The sequence below is a fragment of the Macaca fascicularis genome, chromosome 6, assembly GCF_037993035.2.
Source record: "Macaca fascicularis isolate 582-1 chromosome 6, T2T-MFA8v1.1".
Classification (NCBI taxonomy): Eukaryota; Metazoa; Chordata; class Mammalia; order Primates; family Cercopithecidae; genus Macaca; species Macaca fascicularis.
This window is the reverse complement of record NC_088380.1, coordinates 435921-455676: the sequence shown is the minus strand read 5'-3', so window position 1 is coordinate 455676 and position 19756 is coordinate 435921. Positions and strand designations below refer to the sequence as shown.

The 19756-nt window shown below is 46.3% G+C and overlaps 1 protein-coding gene across 10 annotated transcripts in view; it reads right to left on the bottom strand.

Moving 5' to 3' along the window:
• Nucleotides 1-19756, bottom strand: part of PLEKHG4B (pleckstrin homology and RhoGEF domain containing G4B) — a 93809-nt gene that overhangs the window by 59617 nt on the left and 14436 nt on the right. For all 10 annotated transcript variants that reach the window (XR_012413537.1, XM_045393443.2, XM_065546026.1 and 7 more), the window contains exon 2: nt 13099-13296. Coding sequence is in view for 9 of the 10 variants with exons in the window: in XM_045393443.2 (XP_045249378.2) it covers nt 13099-13296 (198 nt within the window). In the remaining variant the exon portion in view is untranslated. The remainder of the gene's footprint in view (nt 1-13098; nt 13297-19756) is intronic.

Here is a 19756-nt window from a genome sequence, read left to right as displayed (position 1 = left end):
TGTGTCCGTGTCGTTAATCCTGCTGTGAGATGACGAACCCCGGGTATTCACCCAGACAGCAATGTTGCTTCAACAACATAAAAAGCAAACCCCAAGGGAGGAGGAAAATCTGACAAGCAAAGTGGTCGCATAGTTAGGTTCAAACGTTCAATTTTCAACAAAACGTCACGAGGCCTTCAAAGAAACAGGAAAGTATGTTCCATTCAATGGAAAAAATAATCAGAACCTGTCCCTGGAAAAGCCCTGATAGCAGACCTAACAGGAAAAGACTTTAAAAGAACAGTCTTAAAGATGCTCAAAGAACTAAAGATGTGAAGAAAATAAGTGATGTATGAAAATATCAACAAAGATAATAAAAATCCTAAAAAGAATCCAAACAAATTCTGGAGCTGAAAAGTATAATAACTGAAATGAAAAATTCACTAAAGGGATTCAAAGGCAGATTTGAGCAGGCAGAAAAAAGAAAAGTGAACAAAGCCTGAAAGACCTGCGCGACACCATCAAGCAGCCAGCACACGTAAAGTGGGAGTTCCAGAAGGAGAGTAAAATGGCATAGAACATTTGAAGAAATAATGTGTGAAAACTTCCCAAATTTGAGGAAAGACATGAATACAAACATGCAAGAAGCCTGATAAGCTCCAAGTAAAGGAATTCAAAGAGACCCACAGCAAAACACATTATAATCCAGCTTTTGAAGGACAAAGACAGAATCCTGAAAGCAGCAAGAGAGAAGTGACTCATCCCATACAAGAATCCTTAATAAGATTGTTGGCATATTTTGCATCAGAATCTTTCAGTCCAGAAGGCAGTGGGTCAAAACGTTCAAAATGATAAAAGAAAAAAATCCTGTTGACAAGGACTCTTATATCTAGCAAAACTATGCTTCAAAAGTTAGGGTGAAATTAAGACATTCCCAGATAAACAAAAGCTGGGGAGTTTGTTACCACTAGACCCACCCTACAGGATACAAGGGAGTCCAGCAGGGTGAACTCAAAGAATACTAGACAGTAACTTGAAGGACTATGAAGAAATAAAGATCTCAATACAGGTAATTATATGCAAATTATGAAAGCTAGTATTACTGTAACAATGGCTTATAACTGCCATTTTGTTTTCTACATGACTTAAGACACTAATATATTTATAAGAATTATTGCTTTATGCTTAATACTTTATACTACTAGTGGCCGGGCGCGGTGGCTCAAGCCTGTAATCCCAGCACTTTGGGAGGCCGAGGCGGGCGGATCACGAGGTCAGGAGATCGAGACCATCCTGGCTAACACGGTGAAACCCCGTCTCTACTAAAAATACAAAAAGAAACTAGCCGGGCGAGGTGGCGGGCGCCTGTAGTCCCAGCTACTCCGGAGGCTGAGGCAGGAGAATGGCGTGAACCCGGGAGGCGGAGCTTGCAGTGAGCTGAGATCGCGCCACTGCACTCCAGTCTGGGCGACAGAGCGAGACTCCGTCTCAAAAAAAAAAAAAAAAAAAAAAAAAAAAAAAAAAATACTTTATACTACTAGTAATAACTAGTAATACTTTATACTAATAATGTATAAAGATGTAATTTTCTGACATCAGCAACCAAAAGGGGTGACACAGAGCTGTAAAGGAACAGAATTATTTTATGTTATTAATGTCAAGCTAGTATAAATTCAAATTAGTGTTACAACTTTAGGATAATAAATGTAATCCCCATGGTAATCAAAAGGAAAATAGCTATAGAATGTACACAAAAGGAAACGAGGAAAGAATTTAAGCCTTTTACTACAAAAAATCAGCTAAACACTGAAGAAGACAGTAATGCAGGAAATGGACAAAAAAGCTATACAGCACATAGAAAACAAATGGCCAAATGACAGGAGCCCCTGTTTATCAGAAACTACTTTAAATATAAATGTGTTATCTAATCAAGAGACAGAGACTGGTAAAACTGAATTTTTTTTTTTTTTTTAAGTCTCTGTCACCCAGGCTGGAGTAGAGTGGCATGATCTCAGCTCGCTGCAACCTCTGCCTCCTGGGTTCAAGTGATTCTCATGCCTCAGCCTCCCGAGTAGCTGGGATTACAGTCGCATATCACCATATTCAGCTAAATTTTTGTATTTTTAGTAGAGACGGGGTTTCACCATGTTGGCCAGGCTGGACTCAAACTCCTGACCTCAGGTGATCCACTCACCTTGGCCTCCCAAAGTGCTGAGATTACAGGTGTGAGCCACCACATCCAGTCTGCAAAATGGATTTTTGAAAAAATCCCACATGATCCAACTATACGGTGTCCACAAAAGACTCACTTGAGATTCAAAGACATTAAACAGATCCAAACTAAAAAGATGGAAAAATATATCCATGCAAATAGTAACCAAGAGACGGGAGGAATGACTACACTAATATCACATAAAATAGACATTAAATCATAAAATGTTACAAGATACCATGAAGAACCTTATATATTAATAAAAGGTTAAATACAGCAAGAAGATATAACAATTATAGACATTTACACACCTAATGACAGATCATCAAAATGTATGCAGCAAAAATTAACAGAATTGAAGAGAGATACAGGCAGCGCTACAATAATTGTTGGAGACTTCAGTACCTCACTGTTTCACTGTCAATGGACAGAAGAACCAGACAGAAGAGAGATTTTTAAAAATGGAGGACTTTACCAACACCATAAACCAACTCAATCTAACAGACATGCAGAACATCTACCCAGCAGCGTCATTATTCTGCCTTCATGTTTGAAAGGTATTTTTGCTGGACATACACATGCTTCTCAAGTGCACATGAGAGACAACTTCCAGGGTAGAACATATATTAGGCCACAAATTCAGTCTTGATAAACTTAAAAAGACAGACACCATACAAATTATCTTCACCAATCATAAAGAGATGAAGTTAGAAGTCAATACTAGAAATAAGACTGAAAAATTCACAAAATTGTGGAAATTAATCAACAATGGATCAAAAAAGAAATCACAAAAAAAAAAGAAAAGATGTTTAGAATGAAATGAAAACAAAAACATATATCACAATTTATGGGAGGCAGCACAAGCAGTGTTGAGGGAAATTTATAGCTATAAATGCTTATATTTTTAAAAAGTAAAGATCTCAAATCAACAACCTAACTTCACAGCTTAAAGAACTAGAAAAAGAAGAAAAAAACTAGGCCGGGTGCGGTGGCTCAAGCCTGTAATCCCAGCACTTTGGGAGGCCGAGACGGGCGGATCACGAGGTCAGGAGATCGAGACCATCCTGGCTAACACAGTGAAACCCTGTCTCTACTAAAAATACAAAAAAAACTTAGCCGGGCGAGGTGGCAGGCGCCTGTAGTCCCAGCTACTCGGGAGGCTGAGGCAGGAGAATGGCGTAAACCCGGGAGGCGGAGCTTGCAGTGAGCTGAGATCCGGCCACTGCACTCCAGCCTGGGCGACAGAGCCAGACTCCGTCTCAAAAAAAAAAAAAAAAAAAAAAACTAAACCCAAAGCTAGCAGATGAAAGGGAACAATATGGAACAGAGATAAGTGAAACAGAGAATAGAAAAACGAGATACAAAATGGATGAAACCAACAATTGGTTCTCTGGAAAGATAAAAAAAAGTTGACAAACCTTTAGCTAGGTGGACTAAAAAAAGATTTATGTTACTAAAATCAGATTAGAGAGGGGATATTACTTACTATTGATTCTACAGAAATAAAAAGGATTATGAAAGATTATTAACTGTACATTAATAAATTGGATAATCTAGATTAATTGCTAGAGACACAAAGCCTACCAAGACTAAATCAGGAAGAAATTTAAAATGTGCATATACCTACGCCTGCTAAGTAGATTGAATCAGTAATTTAAAAATCTCTTAAAGCCTGGAACTGATGGCTTCATTGGTGAATTTTACCAAACATTTAAAGAACAGCACCACTCCTTTTCTAATTTTTCCAAAAAATTAAAGAGGAGGGAAACTCATTCGAAGAAGCATTACCAAGATGTCAGACAAAAGAAAAATATAGGCCAATATCCCTTATGGATACAATATCCCTTATGGATATTGTAATGTTTTCTACCCATGGATTATTCACAAATACATAATTTCCAAGTATTTTGTGAGTTTCTAGTTATCTCTTTTATGTTATTAAGCTTTGGTTTAATAACACTGTGGTCAGAAAAAAAAACTCTATGAGCTCTGTCCTTAGAAAATTATTGATACTTTGAAAAAAATTATCTACAGTATGTAGTTTATTTTGTGTGAGCTTGAAAAGAATGCATATTCTGCATTTGTTGTGTACATTGTTCTATAAATGTCAAATACGTCAAGTTTATTACTAATGTTCAGATTTTTTATATTCTTAGATTTTTTTCCAATTGTTCTACCAATTGCTGAGAGGAGAGTATAAAAAATCTACATTACTGCTGGCAATTATTTGGCTTTATGTATTTTGAAGCTCTATTATTAGGCACTCTGTTGATAAATTGAGCCTTTCACTGCTACAAATTGTCCCTATTTGTCTCTGGTAGTATGGTCTTGAAATCTTACTTATCTGATATTAATACTACCACATACTTTCTTATGCTTAGTGGCATTTTTCACATTCTTTTAGATTCCATCTTTGTGTGTCTTTATATTTAAAAGGCATTTTGGCTGGGCGCGGTGGCTCATGTCTGTAATCCCAGCACTTTGGGAGGCTGAGGCGGGCAGATCATCTGAGGTCAGGAGTTCGAGATCAGCCTGGCCAACATGGTGAAACCCCATCTCTACTAAAAATACAAAAAAATTAGCTGGGCGTGGTGGCACGCACCTGTAATCCCAGCTACTCGGGAGGCTGAGGCAGGAGAATCGCTTGAACCCAGGAGGTGGAGGTTGCAGTGAGCTGAGATTGCACCACCGCACTCCAGCCCAGGCGACAGTGCAAGACTCCATCTAAAAATAAATAAATAATAAAAAATAAAGGGCATTTTATACAACAAACGTTTAGTTGCTCTTGCCTTTTTTTGAGTCTGTCCATTCCTGCCTTTTACATGGAGTGTGTTTGGTTTACATTTAAAATAATTATTGATATGGTTGAATCAAATCTATCATCTTGTTATATAATTTCTATTTGTCTAATCTATTCTTTGTTCTTCCTTTCATCCTCTCTTTCTATTTTTTGGGTTTCTTTTTATCTCTTGAATATTGAGTTGTATCTCTGTGTTATTTTTTTTTTTTTTTTTTTTTGAGATGGAGTCTCGCTCTGTCACCCAGGCTGGAGTGCAGTGGCCGGATCTCAGCTCACTGCAAGCTCCGCCTCCCGGGTTTACACCATTCTCCTGCCTCAGCCTCCCAAGTAGCTGGGACTACAGGCGCCCGCCACCTCGCCCGGCTAAGTTTTTGTATTTTTAGTAGAGACGGGGTTTCACTGTGTTAGCCAGGATGGTCTCGATCTCCTGACCTCGTGATCCGCCCGTCTCGGCCTCCCAAAGTGCTGGGATTACAGGCTTGAGCCACCGCGCCCGGCCATCTCTGTGTTATTTTTGCTCTCAAGATTACAATGTGCATCTTTAACTCACTACAGCCTCACTTCAATTAATATTTTAAAATTCAAAACAATGTAATAACCTTTCAGTGGCCTAATTTCATTTACTTCCCGCAACACTTTGTGCTTTTGTTGTCATATATTTTACTTCTACATTGATTAAAAACCCCATGATACACTGATTTAAGTAGTTAATAATCTTTTAAAGACATTCATATTTACTCACGTATTTAGCCTTTCTTGTACCCTTCACCTATCTAGTGTCATTTCCCTTCAACCTAAAGACCACCCTTTAGCATTTCTTGTATTGCACCTCTGCTGGTCTATTCCTTTGTTAACCCAAAAGTGTCATTACTTTGCCTTCATGTTTGAAAGATATTTTTGCTGGATGTAGAAATTTATTTTTGCTGGATATAGAATTTTTTCTTTCAACATTTAAAAGACATATATAAAAGACAACATAAAAAGACATTTTCCATTGTCTTCGGAAGCCCAGTGCTTCCGAGGAAGTCATCCGTCATTCTCACTGTTCCCTGCGGCGTGCAGTTTGCCTCTTTCCTCTGTCCGCTGATGACGAGCTTCCTGGATCCAGGTGTTTCTGGTTTTAAACAAATTTGAAAAAAATTCCAACAATACTTCTTCATTTGTCCTGCCCTCTTCTCACTTTCCTCCCCTTCTATAAATGTAATTATACACATTTTGACTGCTTGATAATCACACTAGTGACTAAGGTTTTGCTCATTTCTTCCTCATTCTCCTTTCTCTCTGTGCTTCCATTTGAATGACTTTCTTTGACAGGTCTTCAAATTCATGTATCCTTTCTTTGTTGTGCCCAATCTGCATTAATCCCATTCATTAAGCATTTTAATTACAGATCTTGTATTTTTTAGTTTGGAGATTTCCATTTTCTTCTTCTTCTTTTTTTTTTTTTTTTGAGATGGAGTCTCACCGTCACCCAGGCTGGAGTGTAGTGGCGTAATCTTGGCTCACTGCAAGCTCCGCATCCCGGGTCCATACCATTCTCCGGCCTCAGCCTCCCGAGTAGCTGGGACTACAGATGCCCACCACCACAACGGGCTAATTTTTTTGTATATTTAGTTGAGATGGGGTTTCACCGTGTTAGTTACGATGGTCTCAATTTCCTGACCTTGTGATCTGCCCGCCTCAGCCTCCCAAAGTGCTGGGATTACAGGCACGAGCCACCACGCCCAGCCCATTTTCTTGTTTCAAAATACTTTCCAAATCTGAAACTCTCCACCTCTTCATCTACTTCATCTGCCATATTTACTTATAGTTATTTAATATATTTATTATAATTTTTTTTTTTTTTTTTGAGACGGAGTCTCGTCTGTCGCCCAGGCTGGAGTGCAGTGGTGCAATCTCCGCTCACTGCAAGCTCTGCCTCCTAGGTTCACGCCATTCTCCTGCCTCAGCCTCCCGAGTAGCTGGGACTAAAGGCCCCTGCCACCACGCCCGGCTAGTTTTTTGTATTTTTAGTAGAGACGAAGTTTCATCGTGTCAGCCAGGATGGTCTCGATCTCCTGACCTCATAATCCACCCGCCTCGGCCTCCCAAAGTGCTGGGATTACAGGCGTGAGCCACGGCGCCCGGCCAGTTTATTATAATTTTTAAGAAGTCTCGGTCTGATAATTCCAACCCCTGGGTGGTCTGTTTCTATCGAGAATTTTGCTGTTGTTTATGGATTGATAAAATCTGGCACCTCTGCAAATCACACAATTCTTAAATTTTATCTCAGAGATTTTGTCTAATGCAGGCATGTTTCTTTTCAAGAGGAAATGCTCTTTCTTCTGTTAGGCAGTTAGGTGAGGGGCTTATCAGTGTAATGCATTCGGAAACAGAGCCAAACTGGGGCGGGGTTGTGGCTTTAATTCCTCTATGAAAGCCCTGGAATTAAAGCTACAGGAGTGCAACGAGATCTCTCTCCACTTTTCAGCCCAGCCTCAGACGTCACTGGCCACCAGGACCTTCTTATCAGATTTTATTTGGGTGGAGTTTGGTTTTAAGGTTGATTAATTTCAGCCTATCTCTGGTTTCAAATCCTCTGATGGTGAGTCCATCTCTCTCTCCAGGGGGAGCCTGGAATAAGAACTGAGACATGTTGAAACCATGGGATTGAAATTTTAAGACTGTTAGACGACGAGATTTTGAGACCAGGAGACTGTACGAGTTGGAGATTACAACTCTTTGGTACTGTATGACTATATTTATTTTTTGAGGCAGGGTCTTGCTATGTTGCCCAGGCCCAGTGCAGTGGTACAATCAGAGCTCATTGCAGCCTTGATCTCCCAGGCTCAAGTAATCCTCTTACCTGGGCCTCCCACGTAGCTGGGACCACAGGCATGCACTACCCACCATGACTGGTTAAGTTTAAAAAAAATTCTGGCAGAGATGTGCTCTCACTATCTTGCCCAGGATGCTACTGAACTCCTGGGCTCAAGCAACCCTCCCCCTCAGCCTTGCGAAGTGCTGGGATTACAGGCATGATAATGCCAGTGCACCTGGCCCATGTGACTATAAGACTCTGAGATTTCTTTTTGCTTTCTAGTCCCCCCCCTTCAATTTCCACTTCCTCAGCAAAATTCCCTCTAAGAGAATTACTTGGCAGAGAAGATTATCCTGCATTCAAGGCTCCTCCAGATGCTAATCTGTCAGCTCAGAGGTTTCCTAAATCTTGCTGATTTCTCCTTGTCTCAGCAAAGAAGGTCATTCTCTGGTAGGCTTGCTCCCCTCTCCACCCTCCTCCAGCCTCAGTGACTGGCCACAGGCACAAAAGTGGCTTCTGTTATTTACTCGTTTAGGAAGGCACTGTCTCTCTACAGTGTGGTCCTTTCAGGTGCTTTCCACATCCATGCCTCATGGGTGGCTCTGAAGGAAGATGCAATGGTGTGGGCTTCTCTAGGTTTCTCATTGTTTGGTGGTAAAGGTCTTCATGCTCCTCCACATTGTAACCGGACGCATCTGTTCTTTGGCTCTAAATATTCCGACAATTTCCTTGGGGGTTCTGTCATCCTTTATTTAGCAGTACATTAACCCATTTGTGCCGGAGGTTGCAAATTTGTGTGTGTGTGTGAAAAATCAGACCTTGGCAATGACCTTCAGCAGTAGGATATAAATAACTCCCACAAGCTTAGTGTTCCAATAATGGAACATTAGCCATAAATGGGTTAAAACACTTTCCAAATGTAAGGGTTTCTTGTTTTTGTTGATTTCTAGTTTTATTGCACTGTGGCCTTTAGATACAAATTATTTGGTATTTGTTGACACTTTATGGACAATGGTCGATCCTGGTAAGCTACATGTACACTTAAGAAGAAGGTAGGCTGGGCATGGTGGTGCACACCTGTAATCCCAGTGCTTTGGGAGGCTGAGGCAGGAGGATCGCTTGAGCCCAGGAGTTCGAGACCAGCCTGGGAAACATAGTGAAACCCAGTCTCTACAAAATATTTTTAAAATAAAAGAATTAGCCAGGTGTGGTGGTGCACACCTGTAGTCCCAGCTAGTCCAGAAGCTGAGGCGGGCGGATCGCTTGAGTCCAGGAGGTCAAGGCTGCAGTGAGCCATGATTGTACCACTGGACTCAAGCCTGGGTGATAGACTGAGACCCTGACTCAAAAAACAAACAAAAAAAAAAAAAACGGAGGAGGAGGAGAAGAAGAAGAATGTGGGCTCTCCAATATTCTCTAATCATGTATCCTTGGGATAAATGTTTTTAAATGGGCAAGAATTTTATCAGATTTTGGTTAACTTTGGAAAGTGTTCCATGTGTACTTGGGAAGGATATGGATCCTAAAGCTGTGGGGCTCAGCACTCTACGTATGCCCCTTAGTGGAAGAGAGTTAGTGTGTTTAACATATATTCCAAGTAGTGCGTGGTCTGCTTGCCCCGTCTGCTTTGGAGAGAGGTGAAATCTCCTACGGTAATTCTGGATTTCTCCTTGCAATTCTGTCCATTTATATTTCACACATTTTCAGACTATGTTGTTCGGGGCTCACAGCTGAGGTCTTCCTGGCTTTTTGTCACTAGTATTATTATTGAAAGATCTTCTTTAGACCCAGCGATGCACTTTGCCTTTTATGATATTCGTTTGTTATGAACATTGCTACCCCAGTAATCCTCTGAATTTTGCTGCTCTATTATTTCTTGGACCTGTGTCAGAGACATTGTGCTTTTCACTGTTCATGGCTTTATTCTGTTTACTCCCTCCCCCTTTTCCGATTTCTATTTGATTGATTTCATTTTTTTATTCTAATTCCCAGATCACTTCTGTCTCTCTTTTATGGAAACATCCTATTTCTATATTTTTCTGATTACTTTTCCCTAAACTATTTTTTTTTCTTTTTGAGATAGAGTCTCACTCTGTTGCCCAGGCTGGAGTGCAGTGGCACAATCTCGGCTCTCTGCAACCTCTGTCTGTTGGGTTCAAGCGATTCTCCTGCCTCAGCCTCCTGAGCAGCTGGGACTGCAGGCGCCCACCACCATGCCCAGCTAACTTTTGTGTTTTTAGTAGAGATGGGGTTTCGCCATGTTGGCCAGGCTGGTCTTGAACTCCTGACCTCAGATGATCCACCTGCCTTGGCCTCCCAAAGTGCTGGGATTACAGGCATGAGCCGCCATGCCCAGCCCTTTTCTCTAAACTTCTCCAGACACATTTTTGTCCCAAACTGTGATGAAACAAAGTGGCAAATAACTTGATAAGTGATTAAGCATGTCATTTATTGACTGAGGGTTGGGAGACAGGCAACAGTAATCACTGAAGTCTTAGCTTCATATGACCATTTATCTCAATATTAATATTATTAATAATGATTTCCCAACCACATATTTTGACAATAGTGGATAAATGAATAAAAACAGAATTGAATTTATATTAACTAAAATATGTTTGTATTCATATATTCACAGTAGTCAAGGTAAATGCATTTTTCTCCTGTTATAGAAATGAACAAACTTAATTTTTATCATTCCAAAGCAAAAAGTAATATAAATGTCAAGCAGACTGTCTCTAAGTTTTGTGTTGTGCTTATTAAATACTAATACATACGCATCCATATTAAAGTACCATAATTTACATGACTTTTCCAGAAGACAAGCGATTCAGTAGGTGGGGAGAAGGATGGTTTTGATTAAAATGAGAGCAAAAAGCAACTTCCCGGAAAGCAGGTGAAACAGGCATGCCTTTGAAAGCAGCCAGGCATTTTCAGACCCAAGGAAAGCAGCGAGGCTCCCTGTGCTGTCATCCAGCCTCCCGGCAGGCACCTCTGTTTCTTCCCCACATCAGTCGACATCCTTGAAATGTGCAAAAGATACGTCCTCACAAAGGAAAACGTCTTCTGAACAGACCACCTCACACAAGGAAGCAAATCTAGGTTGTGCCTGGCCCCTCTCCTAGCCCTGTCATTCTAACCAAAAGACATTCAAGGAGTCTAATAAACCAAGTGGCCCAGTGGTAGCTTCAAAACAATGCCCTAATTCACTTTCGGTGGAGTGCTAAGTGGTGCTGGTTAACAAAGGCCGTGCTTTTTAGAACCTAGTCAGGCGCCTTCCAGCAGCTCGCTGCAACACCCACAGCCTGGCGATCACTACAGTTTTATCCTGGCCTCGAGGATAAATATCTTTATTTATTCTTGTATGCTGATGCTTATGGACCATTCTGAACATCCTGGGCCCCTAAGAATCGTGCTCAGTCTACTCAGCCTTGCTCTATGGACAGAACAAGAAAGCCTGGATGACAGCACGTCTGTTCACAGCACGTCTGTTCACAGCATGGTTTACTCGATACTTTAAGCCCACTGTTGAGACCCACTACTCAGAAAAAAAGATTCCTTTCAAAATATTACTGCTCACCAACAATACCTGTGGTCACCCAAGAGCTCTGACGAAGTGTACAAGCAGATAAATGTTGTTTCCATGTGTGGTAACACAACGTCCATTCTGCCGCCTAAGGCTCAAGAGTAATTTTGACTTTCAAGTCTTATTATTTAAGAAATACATTTTGTAAGACTATAGCTGCCATAGAGAGTGATTCCGCTGATGGATCTGGGCAGAGCACACTGTACACCTCTGGAAAGGATTCACCATTCTGGATGCTACTATGAACATTTAAGATTCATGAGAGGAGGCCAAAATATCAACATGAAGGGGAGTTTAGAAGAGGTTGATTCCAACCCTCATGGATGACATTGAGGGGTTCAAGCCTCCCATAGAGGAAGCAACTGCAGATGTGGGGAAAACAGAAAGAGAACTCGGATTAGAAGTGGAGCCTGAAGATGCAACTGAACTGCTGCAATCTCAGGATAAAACTTGAACGCATGAGGAATTGCTTCTTATGAATGAGCAAAGAACATGGTTGATTAAGATGGAATCTGTTCGGAGGCCCGGGCGGGTGGATCACCTGAGGTCAGGAGTTTAACACCAGCTTGGCTAACATAGCGAAACTCGTCTCTACTAAAAACACAAAAATTAGCTGGGCGTGGTGGCGGGCGCCTGTAATCCCAGCTGCTCAGGAGGCTGAGGCAGGAGAATCGCTTGAACCCGGGAGGTGGAGGTTGCAGTGAGCTGAGACTGCACCACTGTACTCCAGCCTGGGTGACAGAGCAAGACTCCATCTCAAAAAAAAAAAGATGACACTGTGAACACCGCTGAAGTGACAACAAAGAATTTAGAGTATTCCATAAACTTAGTTGATAAACAGAAGGGTGTGAGAGGATCGACTCCAATTCTGAAAGAAGTTCTATGGTGGGTAAAATGCTGTCAAACAGTATTTCCTGCTGGAGCAATTGTTCGTAAAAGGAAGAGTCAACGTGGAAAACTTCACTGTGGTCTCATTTTAAGAAGCTGCCACGGCCGTGATCGGCCAGCAGCCATCAACATTGGCATTTTTTAATCACTATTTTAAAATTAAGTTATGTATGCTGTTTTTAGACCTAATGCTATTGCACACTTAGACTATAGTGTAAACATAACTTGTATACACGCTGGGAAACCAAAACCTTTGTGTGTCTGGCGTTAGCATGGTATCTCCTTACTTTGCTGGTCTGGAACTGAGACCACAATCCCTTCCAGGTGGGCCCGCACAGTGACTTAGCTCTGAAGTGCTCACTACTATCCCTTCCGGGTGGGCCTGCACAGTGACTGCCGCAGTAACTTAGCTCTGAGGTGTTCACTACTATCCCTTCCAGGTGGGCCCGCACAGTGACTTAGCTCTGAAATGCTCACTACTATCCCTTCCGGGTGGGCCTGCACAGTGACTGCCGCAGTAACTTAGCTCTGAGGTGCCGGCTCTGGAGAATGACTTGTTTCCTTCCTTCAAAGAGTGCAGTGCAAGTTTATTGGGGGTGGGGGACAAAGATGACTCCACACTCCTGGAAAGCCTGAGAAACCCTTGTTTCTGGGACATGCAGCCTTGTTTCTGGGACATGTAGCCTTGTTTGACCCTTCATTTGGGATAACGGTGGGAGGAGCCAGAAGCCAGAGGAAAGGACTGAGCCAGTGCCCTGATGGGCCCAATCCCAGGGGAAGAGCAGGTTCCTCCAGGTTGCCCGCCGTCTCAGAGCTACAGGGGAGGTACTCACACAGGCTTCCTGCTGCAGGTGCTGCAGGGCCCTCTTGGCTGGGAGGAGGAAGCTGGTGAGGCAGTGCAGCCCGTCCCCACCGTGGCACCTCTCGGCCACGCTGAACAGCTGCCAGAGCACCGTGGCTGCCGTGGCTTCAAAAGGTGGGTACAAGGCAGAGAGCGTCCTCTGGATATAGGCATCAAGAGATTCCAGATCCTGAAACGAAAGAGAGAATTCACAAACTTTAGGGACAGAACTCAAGACAGGTGCACACGACGGTCCAAGGCTGGCATTGAAGGATCCACACTGAAGTCCCATGCCCTGTGTCTGGCATGATGTGAGTTAACTGAGAAAGACAAAAGGTGCAAGCGAATCCATGGTGCAGGGCGAGCTCCTGGTGGTTGTCCCTGTGCTGTCCCACGGCAGAGAGGCAGGCGTATTAGGCAGACCCATGGCCCTGTCCTGGGGCGGGGGCTCTATATACCACCTCTGTAAATATGGGCTGCCATTCCTATCACACTGAGGCACAACCAAGCCTGGATTTGGGGTAAGTTTCATCCCCTGCACCTGAACAGCATAGGGTCTCTGGGGTGGGCCTGTGAGTCCTGCGGGAGCTGCTCCTCCCGGCTCTCCTGGGTTTGTACAGGGAGGAGGGGACAACCACCCATGGGGAGGACAGAGCTGGCCCACGCGCCACTTTGTTCTCAGAAAACAAGCTCATCCACAGCAAATACATTTTAATTGTGTTGATGACTTTGTTGTCATTTAAACAGTACTGATGGCGAAACTCTCAGGGTGCCTTCCTCAAGGTTGCTGAATTGTGCCCATTTGGCACCCTAAAAACAGTATCATTGGCCACTGATTTCCTCTTGGCATTTTCGTGCAACATGCTTTTATGAAGAGACAACGATTCTTGTTTAAAAATTTGTAGTGCTGTTTTTGGAGGTAACAGTCCCTGAGGAAATGCCACAAGGCTCACGTGTGTGGAAAAGATCTGCCAGGCAGTGAAAGCCAAAGAAGTTAAAAATTGTGAAATCAGTTTTTAATGGCACAACAGTTACATCAGAGATGCCGCTGAATAGCTAATCACACAGATAATGTCCTAAGGAAACTGAAAATAAAACAGGGACTCCTCTGGCCTGCAGTGGGAGAAGGGTCTGTCTTGTCGGCCGGGCCTGCGACTGGAGGTGCCTGCAGCAAGCTCAGCTTCTGGAAACTGCGTGGGTCGGGGAAGGTCAGGGCTGGGGTCCTGAGTCCTGCATCCCACCAGCAGAGGCCCCTGCCGGCCCCGTCACCCCCCGGGTCAGCTCCCTTCCCCGTGCGCACTGGCTCGTTCCCACCGACCCGACAGGGCCACTTACTTGTTGACAGGAATGATCTAAATACAGTCTGAGTTTGTGCAGAAATGCTGATGTGATCTAATTTCCAAAAACGCAGATCACACCTGAGCCACACAGCAAACACACAGTCCATGAGAATGAGTGGGCCTGTCTCAGGCCGGGGACAGAATCACCCACCGGGCACCGGGACGGCTGTGCTTCGGGATGTGGGGCAAATGCTCAACTGACACATGAGAGATGGGCAGGAAGGAAGAGGAACATGATCTAGGACAGGCGTCTTGAATGGCCTGTTCCGCAGGAGCTGAAATGCCAGCCCTGGGCCGTCCCGGGAGAGGCGTCCTCCTACTTCTCTGATCCCCAAATCCAGGCCCATTCCTCCCCCACCCTCAAGTCCAGATGTGGTCAGCAGCCCAGAGTTCCGTCCAGGGCCACCGTCTGAACTGCCTAACGTGAGGAAGGAGACGGCCGGTGCACTTCGCTGCCAAGCCCTGGCCCTGCCTCTGCCTGATTCCACGATGACTGGGGCAGGCCCCATGCTCCATTCAGCAGGTCCCACCTGCACCCCCTCCTCAGAACGGCTCCCACTGGGGCCACTCAGGGCCTGGGCCAGAGCTGCCCCAGGGAAGCTGCCTGCAGACCGAGAGTCGGGTAGCTTGAGGCACTGAGTAAGCCAAGTGAGCCACGAACCAGGTCTATTCATAGCAGCCTTCAACTGCTCATGAGTCCTGTGTCCCTCGAGGGCAGGGTGTGCACCGTCTCCTGGCCTGGTGTGTGCAGCACCCTGATTCTGGGGACCGCCTTTGGGAGTGCCGCCAGCAGATGGCTGCTTGTGATGAGGGAGCTGCAGTGTGTGTGCAGGACTCTGAAGGAGTGTGAGCCTGGCCAGGCGCGGTGTGTGTGGACAGAGGAACTCCTGCCAGCTGTGTCCAGGCCTCGGGGCCAGGAGAGGGAGCAGACAGGGCAGGGGACCTGCAAGCACACGCCCACTAGCTCAGCTCAGCCCAATTTCTTGTGTTTGTAGAACTCAGGATTCTTGTTTCTGCCAAATGTACAAACGTGTGCTGACTTCAAACCCGAGGGCCTTCCAGTTTACAAGATCATGAGCCTCACTGAGGCACAGACGGTGCGGATGTGTGCACGTGTGTTGCAGATTGTGCGGATGTTTGCGTGTGTGTTGCAGAGCGGCCGGTGTGTGCATGTGTGTTGCAGGTGCAGTTCCAGTGCCCGCCAGTCCCTTGGCACTTTGCTGAGCTTTGCCCTGAATTCTATGTAATCACTTGGCCAATGGGGCGGTGGTGGTGGAGCAGGAATGGAAGAGGGTGTCTGAAAACCCATCTTAAAGCTTCACTCTTCAATAAAGGATTTATTTTTCCAATGAAGTTTAAAATTTTATTGAAACGAGGGTGATATTTTAAAGTCAAGATGCTTGTTTCTCACCCTCTCTGCATTCCCTGGCTCGCAGCTCCATGCCCAAAGCGGACACAGCCCGGCCCAGCCCCAGCTTCTGTGTCACCTGTGGTTTAGCATGTGCCTCTGGCACCAACACACAGTGATGCTCATGATGCTGCAGCCCAGGGTGTGGTACCTGGAGGGGCATGGCAGGTACTTCTAATTCACTGCTGTGGCCTTTGCCTCTGGCCGGATATATATATATATATATATATATATATTTTTTTTTTTTTTTTTTTTTGGAGACAAAGTCTCGCTCTGTCGCCCGGGCTGGAGTGCAGTGGTGTGATCTCGGTTCACTGCATGCAACCTCCGCCTCCCGGGTTCAAGTGATTCTCCTGCCTCAGCCTTTCGAGTAGCTGGGACTACAGGTGTGTACCTCCACTAACCGTGCCCAGCTGATTTTGGTATTTTTGGTAGAGATGGGGTTTCACCATGTTGGCCAGGCTGGTCTCAAACTCCTGACCTCCTGATCTGCCTGCAAAAAGCAGGACATCCATGAGCAGCAGACATCCATGGCTCCTTCAAGCAGGGCCCCAGGGACAGTGGGGGCATCCACACTGCCCCTGCTCTGCTCCAGTTCCCATCAATGGCCACTTTCTCAGCACAGCAGGGTGGTGAGTGAGAAGGCCAGGTGTGAAACACACACCCCCCAGGAGGCTCGCTCTGGGCTGCTACCTGGTCACAGCAGCTCAGGCCCATCAGGACCCAGTGATGGCTCCTGGCATCCGGCCCAGGTACCCGTGCCCATCTCTGGTTTCCTGTCTGTGCAGACTCAGAAATCATCATTGAATCAAAACCTGTCTAGGAAGCCTCGTCTCAAACAGGCTTGGTGTGCAGGTCGGTCTGTCTACACCCAGCCATCTGCACCTGGTCTGTATACACCATCTCCGCTGGGGATGCTGAAGATGCTTCTAAGACTAAAGGTTCCGTTGGCCCAAAGTTGGTACAAGAGGGTGCTAGGAAGGATACGAAGGATGGCAAGGGGGAAGGAACGGAGCACGCCTTGCCTCCCTGGGTTTCTGTTCTACATTCTTTGAAGAGTTCAGCAATCACCAAAAGCTACGTCATCCCCGGTTCCTAACGTACTGACTTTATCACCTGAGTAGATTTATGAAGATTCCCAGGTCCTGGTGAAAAGCTTCACCCAGCAAATGTCTTACTCCGCTGAAATGGTTTTCCGATTCCCATATCCAACCCAATCCACGCGGGAAGCCCACTGGAGACGCAGGCCCTGGCGGCAGGGGATGGCCGAGTGCTCCAGCGTCTGGGGTCAAGCTGGGAGCCTCTGTTTCGAGGCCTCTTCTCCTAATTCCCTGAGCCCATGTGGTTACGGTAATGGAAAGGTGCTGCTCCACTCCACCACACTCCAATTCCTGTCTCCCCGAACCCCAGGTATACACACCTGGCACACCCGAACCCAGGCTGATGCCCCAGCCCCACCCGGATCACTGGATTGGGAGCTACTGTGCCAGGTGGTGATGCAAGCTGCCCTCTGCTGAGCCCCACCGAGGTCCATCCAGAGCTCCTGGCCAAACCAGGGCAAGTGCGGGGCAAGCCTTGGCTCAGTTCCCCTCCTCACTGACACACGCCCACCAAGCCCCTGCCCAGGGCAACCCTGCCCTCCAGGGACTCACAGTCCAGGGTGAGGCCAGACCCAGGGCAGGGATGGGCAGGTGGGATCCCAAGGTGAGTCCTCAGCAGCGCCCAGCGTCCAGGCCAGTTTCCCAGAAGAACGGGCATCTGAGCAGGGCCCAAGGGTGAGAAGGTCTCGCTGTGTGAGGAGATGGGGAAGGGAGCACCCAAGACTCTCCCAGGTGAACCTTCAGGCTTGGCAGCCCCTCCTTCCTCCTGGGAAGGCCAGGGCTGTCCAGGCTCGCTGGAGGCCTCAGGGGCAATGTTGTGGAACTTACAATGGCAGGACAGGGTGGAGCCAGGGCCTGGGTGCCCAGGATGGGGCCCAGAGCACAGGACAGCAGTGGACCCCAGAGGGGCCAAGCATGGGGTCTCTGGGGCCAGGGTCCCTGACAGCAAACATCAAGTAGGCCCTGTCCAGTGAGCCCCAGGGACTGTGCCTGATGGGTACGTGCGCTGCCTCGGCAGGACTGGCACCCTCCTCCAGCGGGCAGAGATGGGCAGGACCTGGAGCTAACCCTAAAGCCCCAGAGAGGTGGGTCTGCATCGGCACGTCCCAGCGGGCGGCCCTTGAAGCCGCACATTCCAGCCTCTTCCCACGTCTGCACTGAGCAAACCGTGGCAGGAAGAGAATCGGGTAAGAACTGCATCCTGCACGAGTCTCCACACATGGGTAACATCCAGTACCTCCACACCTGCGCGTGCGCACACACGTACACACGAGAACTGTGCCCTGCACCTCGTCTCTCACCACACACATGTGCACACACACACACACAAGCTGCAGGCGGCACCTCGGTCTCCCTGTGGGCACACACGTGCACACACACAGAAGCTGCACACAGGACCTCGGTCTCCCCGTGGGCACACACATGCGCGCGCACACACACACAGAAGCTGCAGGCGGCACCTCAGTCTCCCTGTGGGCACACACGTGCACACATGAGAACTGCGCCCTGCACCTCGTCTCTCACCACACACATGTGCACGCACACACACAAGCTGCAGGTGGCACCTCGGTCTCCCTGTGGGCACACACATGAGCGCGCGCACACACACACACACACACACACACACACACAAGCTGCAGGCGGCACCTCGGTCTCCCTGTGGGCACACACACGAGCGCGCGTGCACACACACACACACACACACACACACACACAAGCTGCAGGCGGCACCTCGGTCTCCCTGTGGGCACACACGTGCACACAGAACTCAGAAACTGCACCTACACTCCTCCCACCCCTGCCTGTGCAGCCACCCTGGGCTCCGGCTCTTGCTTCCACATCTACATCTGCTCTCAGCCCTCACCCTGCGGCAGGAGAAACCATTTGTGAATTCAGCGGCACGTGGAGTTTGCAGAGCAGGGTCCTGAGAAAAACCTCTACCTTAAATTTGTTTCAGGTTTTGAAATGTGAGCACTGTGGACAATTACAAAGTGGAGTTCCACATGTTCATTAAATCGGCTGCCAAGTACCGTCGGCAGATTTTTCTGCCAAACTAAGAACAAAATACCTTGAAATAAATAAATAAATAAATATGCAAGTATTTGAAGATAACTCTGTATTTAGGCCTAAGGTAATTTCTATCATGAAATCAAACAGCAAAATTTTAATCCGAGGACTGGAACCTTATCCTGCAAAACAAAGGGCTGGATGGGGGAGCTGTCAGGCCCTCAGAGACGGACCCCAACCTGCCCAGATGCCCTTCCCGGGGCAGCAGCTCTCGTGCTTTCCCAAGGAACTGAAAACAACTAGGAGGAGAACCACAATACACCACGCCCAGTTCTTTCACACTCAAAACAAGGGTCCTCGGGATTTTTACGGTGCTGAAGGCCCTCAACAAGAAGTGTGAGAGACTGATGTTAACCACAATCAGTCCTGAGCTGGATTATTTATGCGAAAACATGACTTTAGCTGGAAGTAAGGATTTGCTCATTCCAAACCATGACTAGGCAGAAAAGATCACACCAATCTAAAGAAAATTTACTACAGTCTTAATTATACCAAATCTAACTTTTCTACCATTGTGTCCAATCAGGGAACTTGCTGGCTTCCATCAAGACCTGGTCCCACGACAGTGCAGGAGAGAGAGGCAGGGGTGCACGCTCGGGCCACGGCCCCAGCTTCTGCAGCTGCCGTATGTTACAGTTCTGCAGGACAGCAGGTGACAACAACCATTCCTTCCTGCTTACATTGTCTTGAAGACGATTAGGCAGAAAAAAAATGTCCTCAAAATGTGTCGGCTTA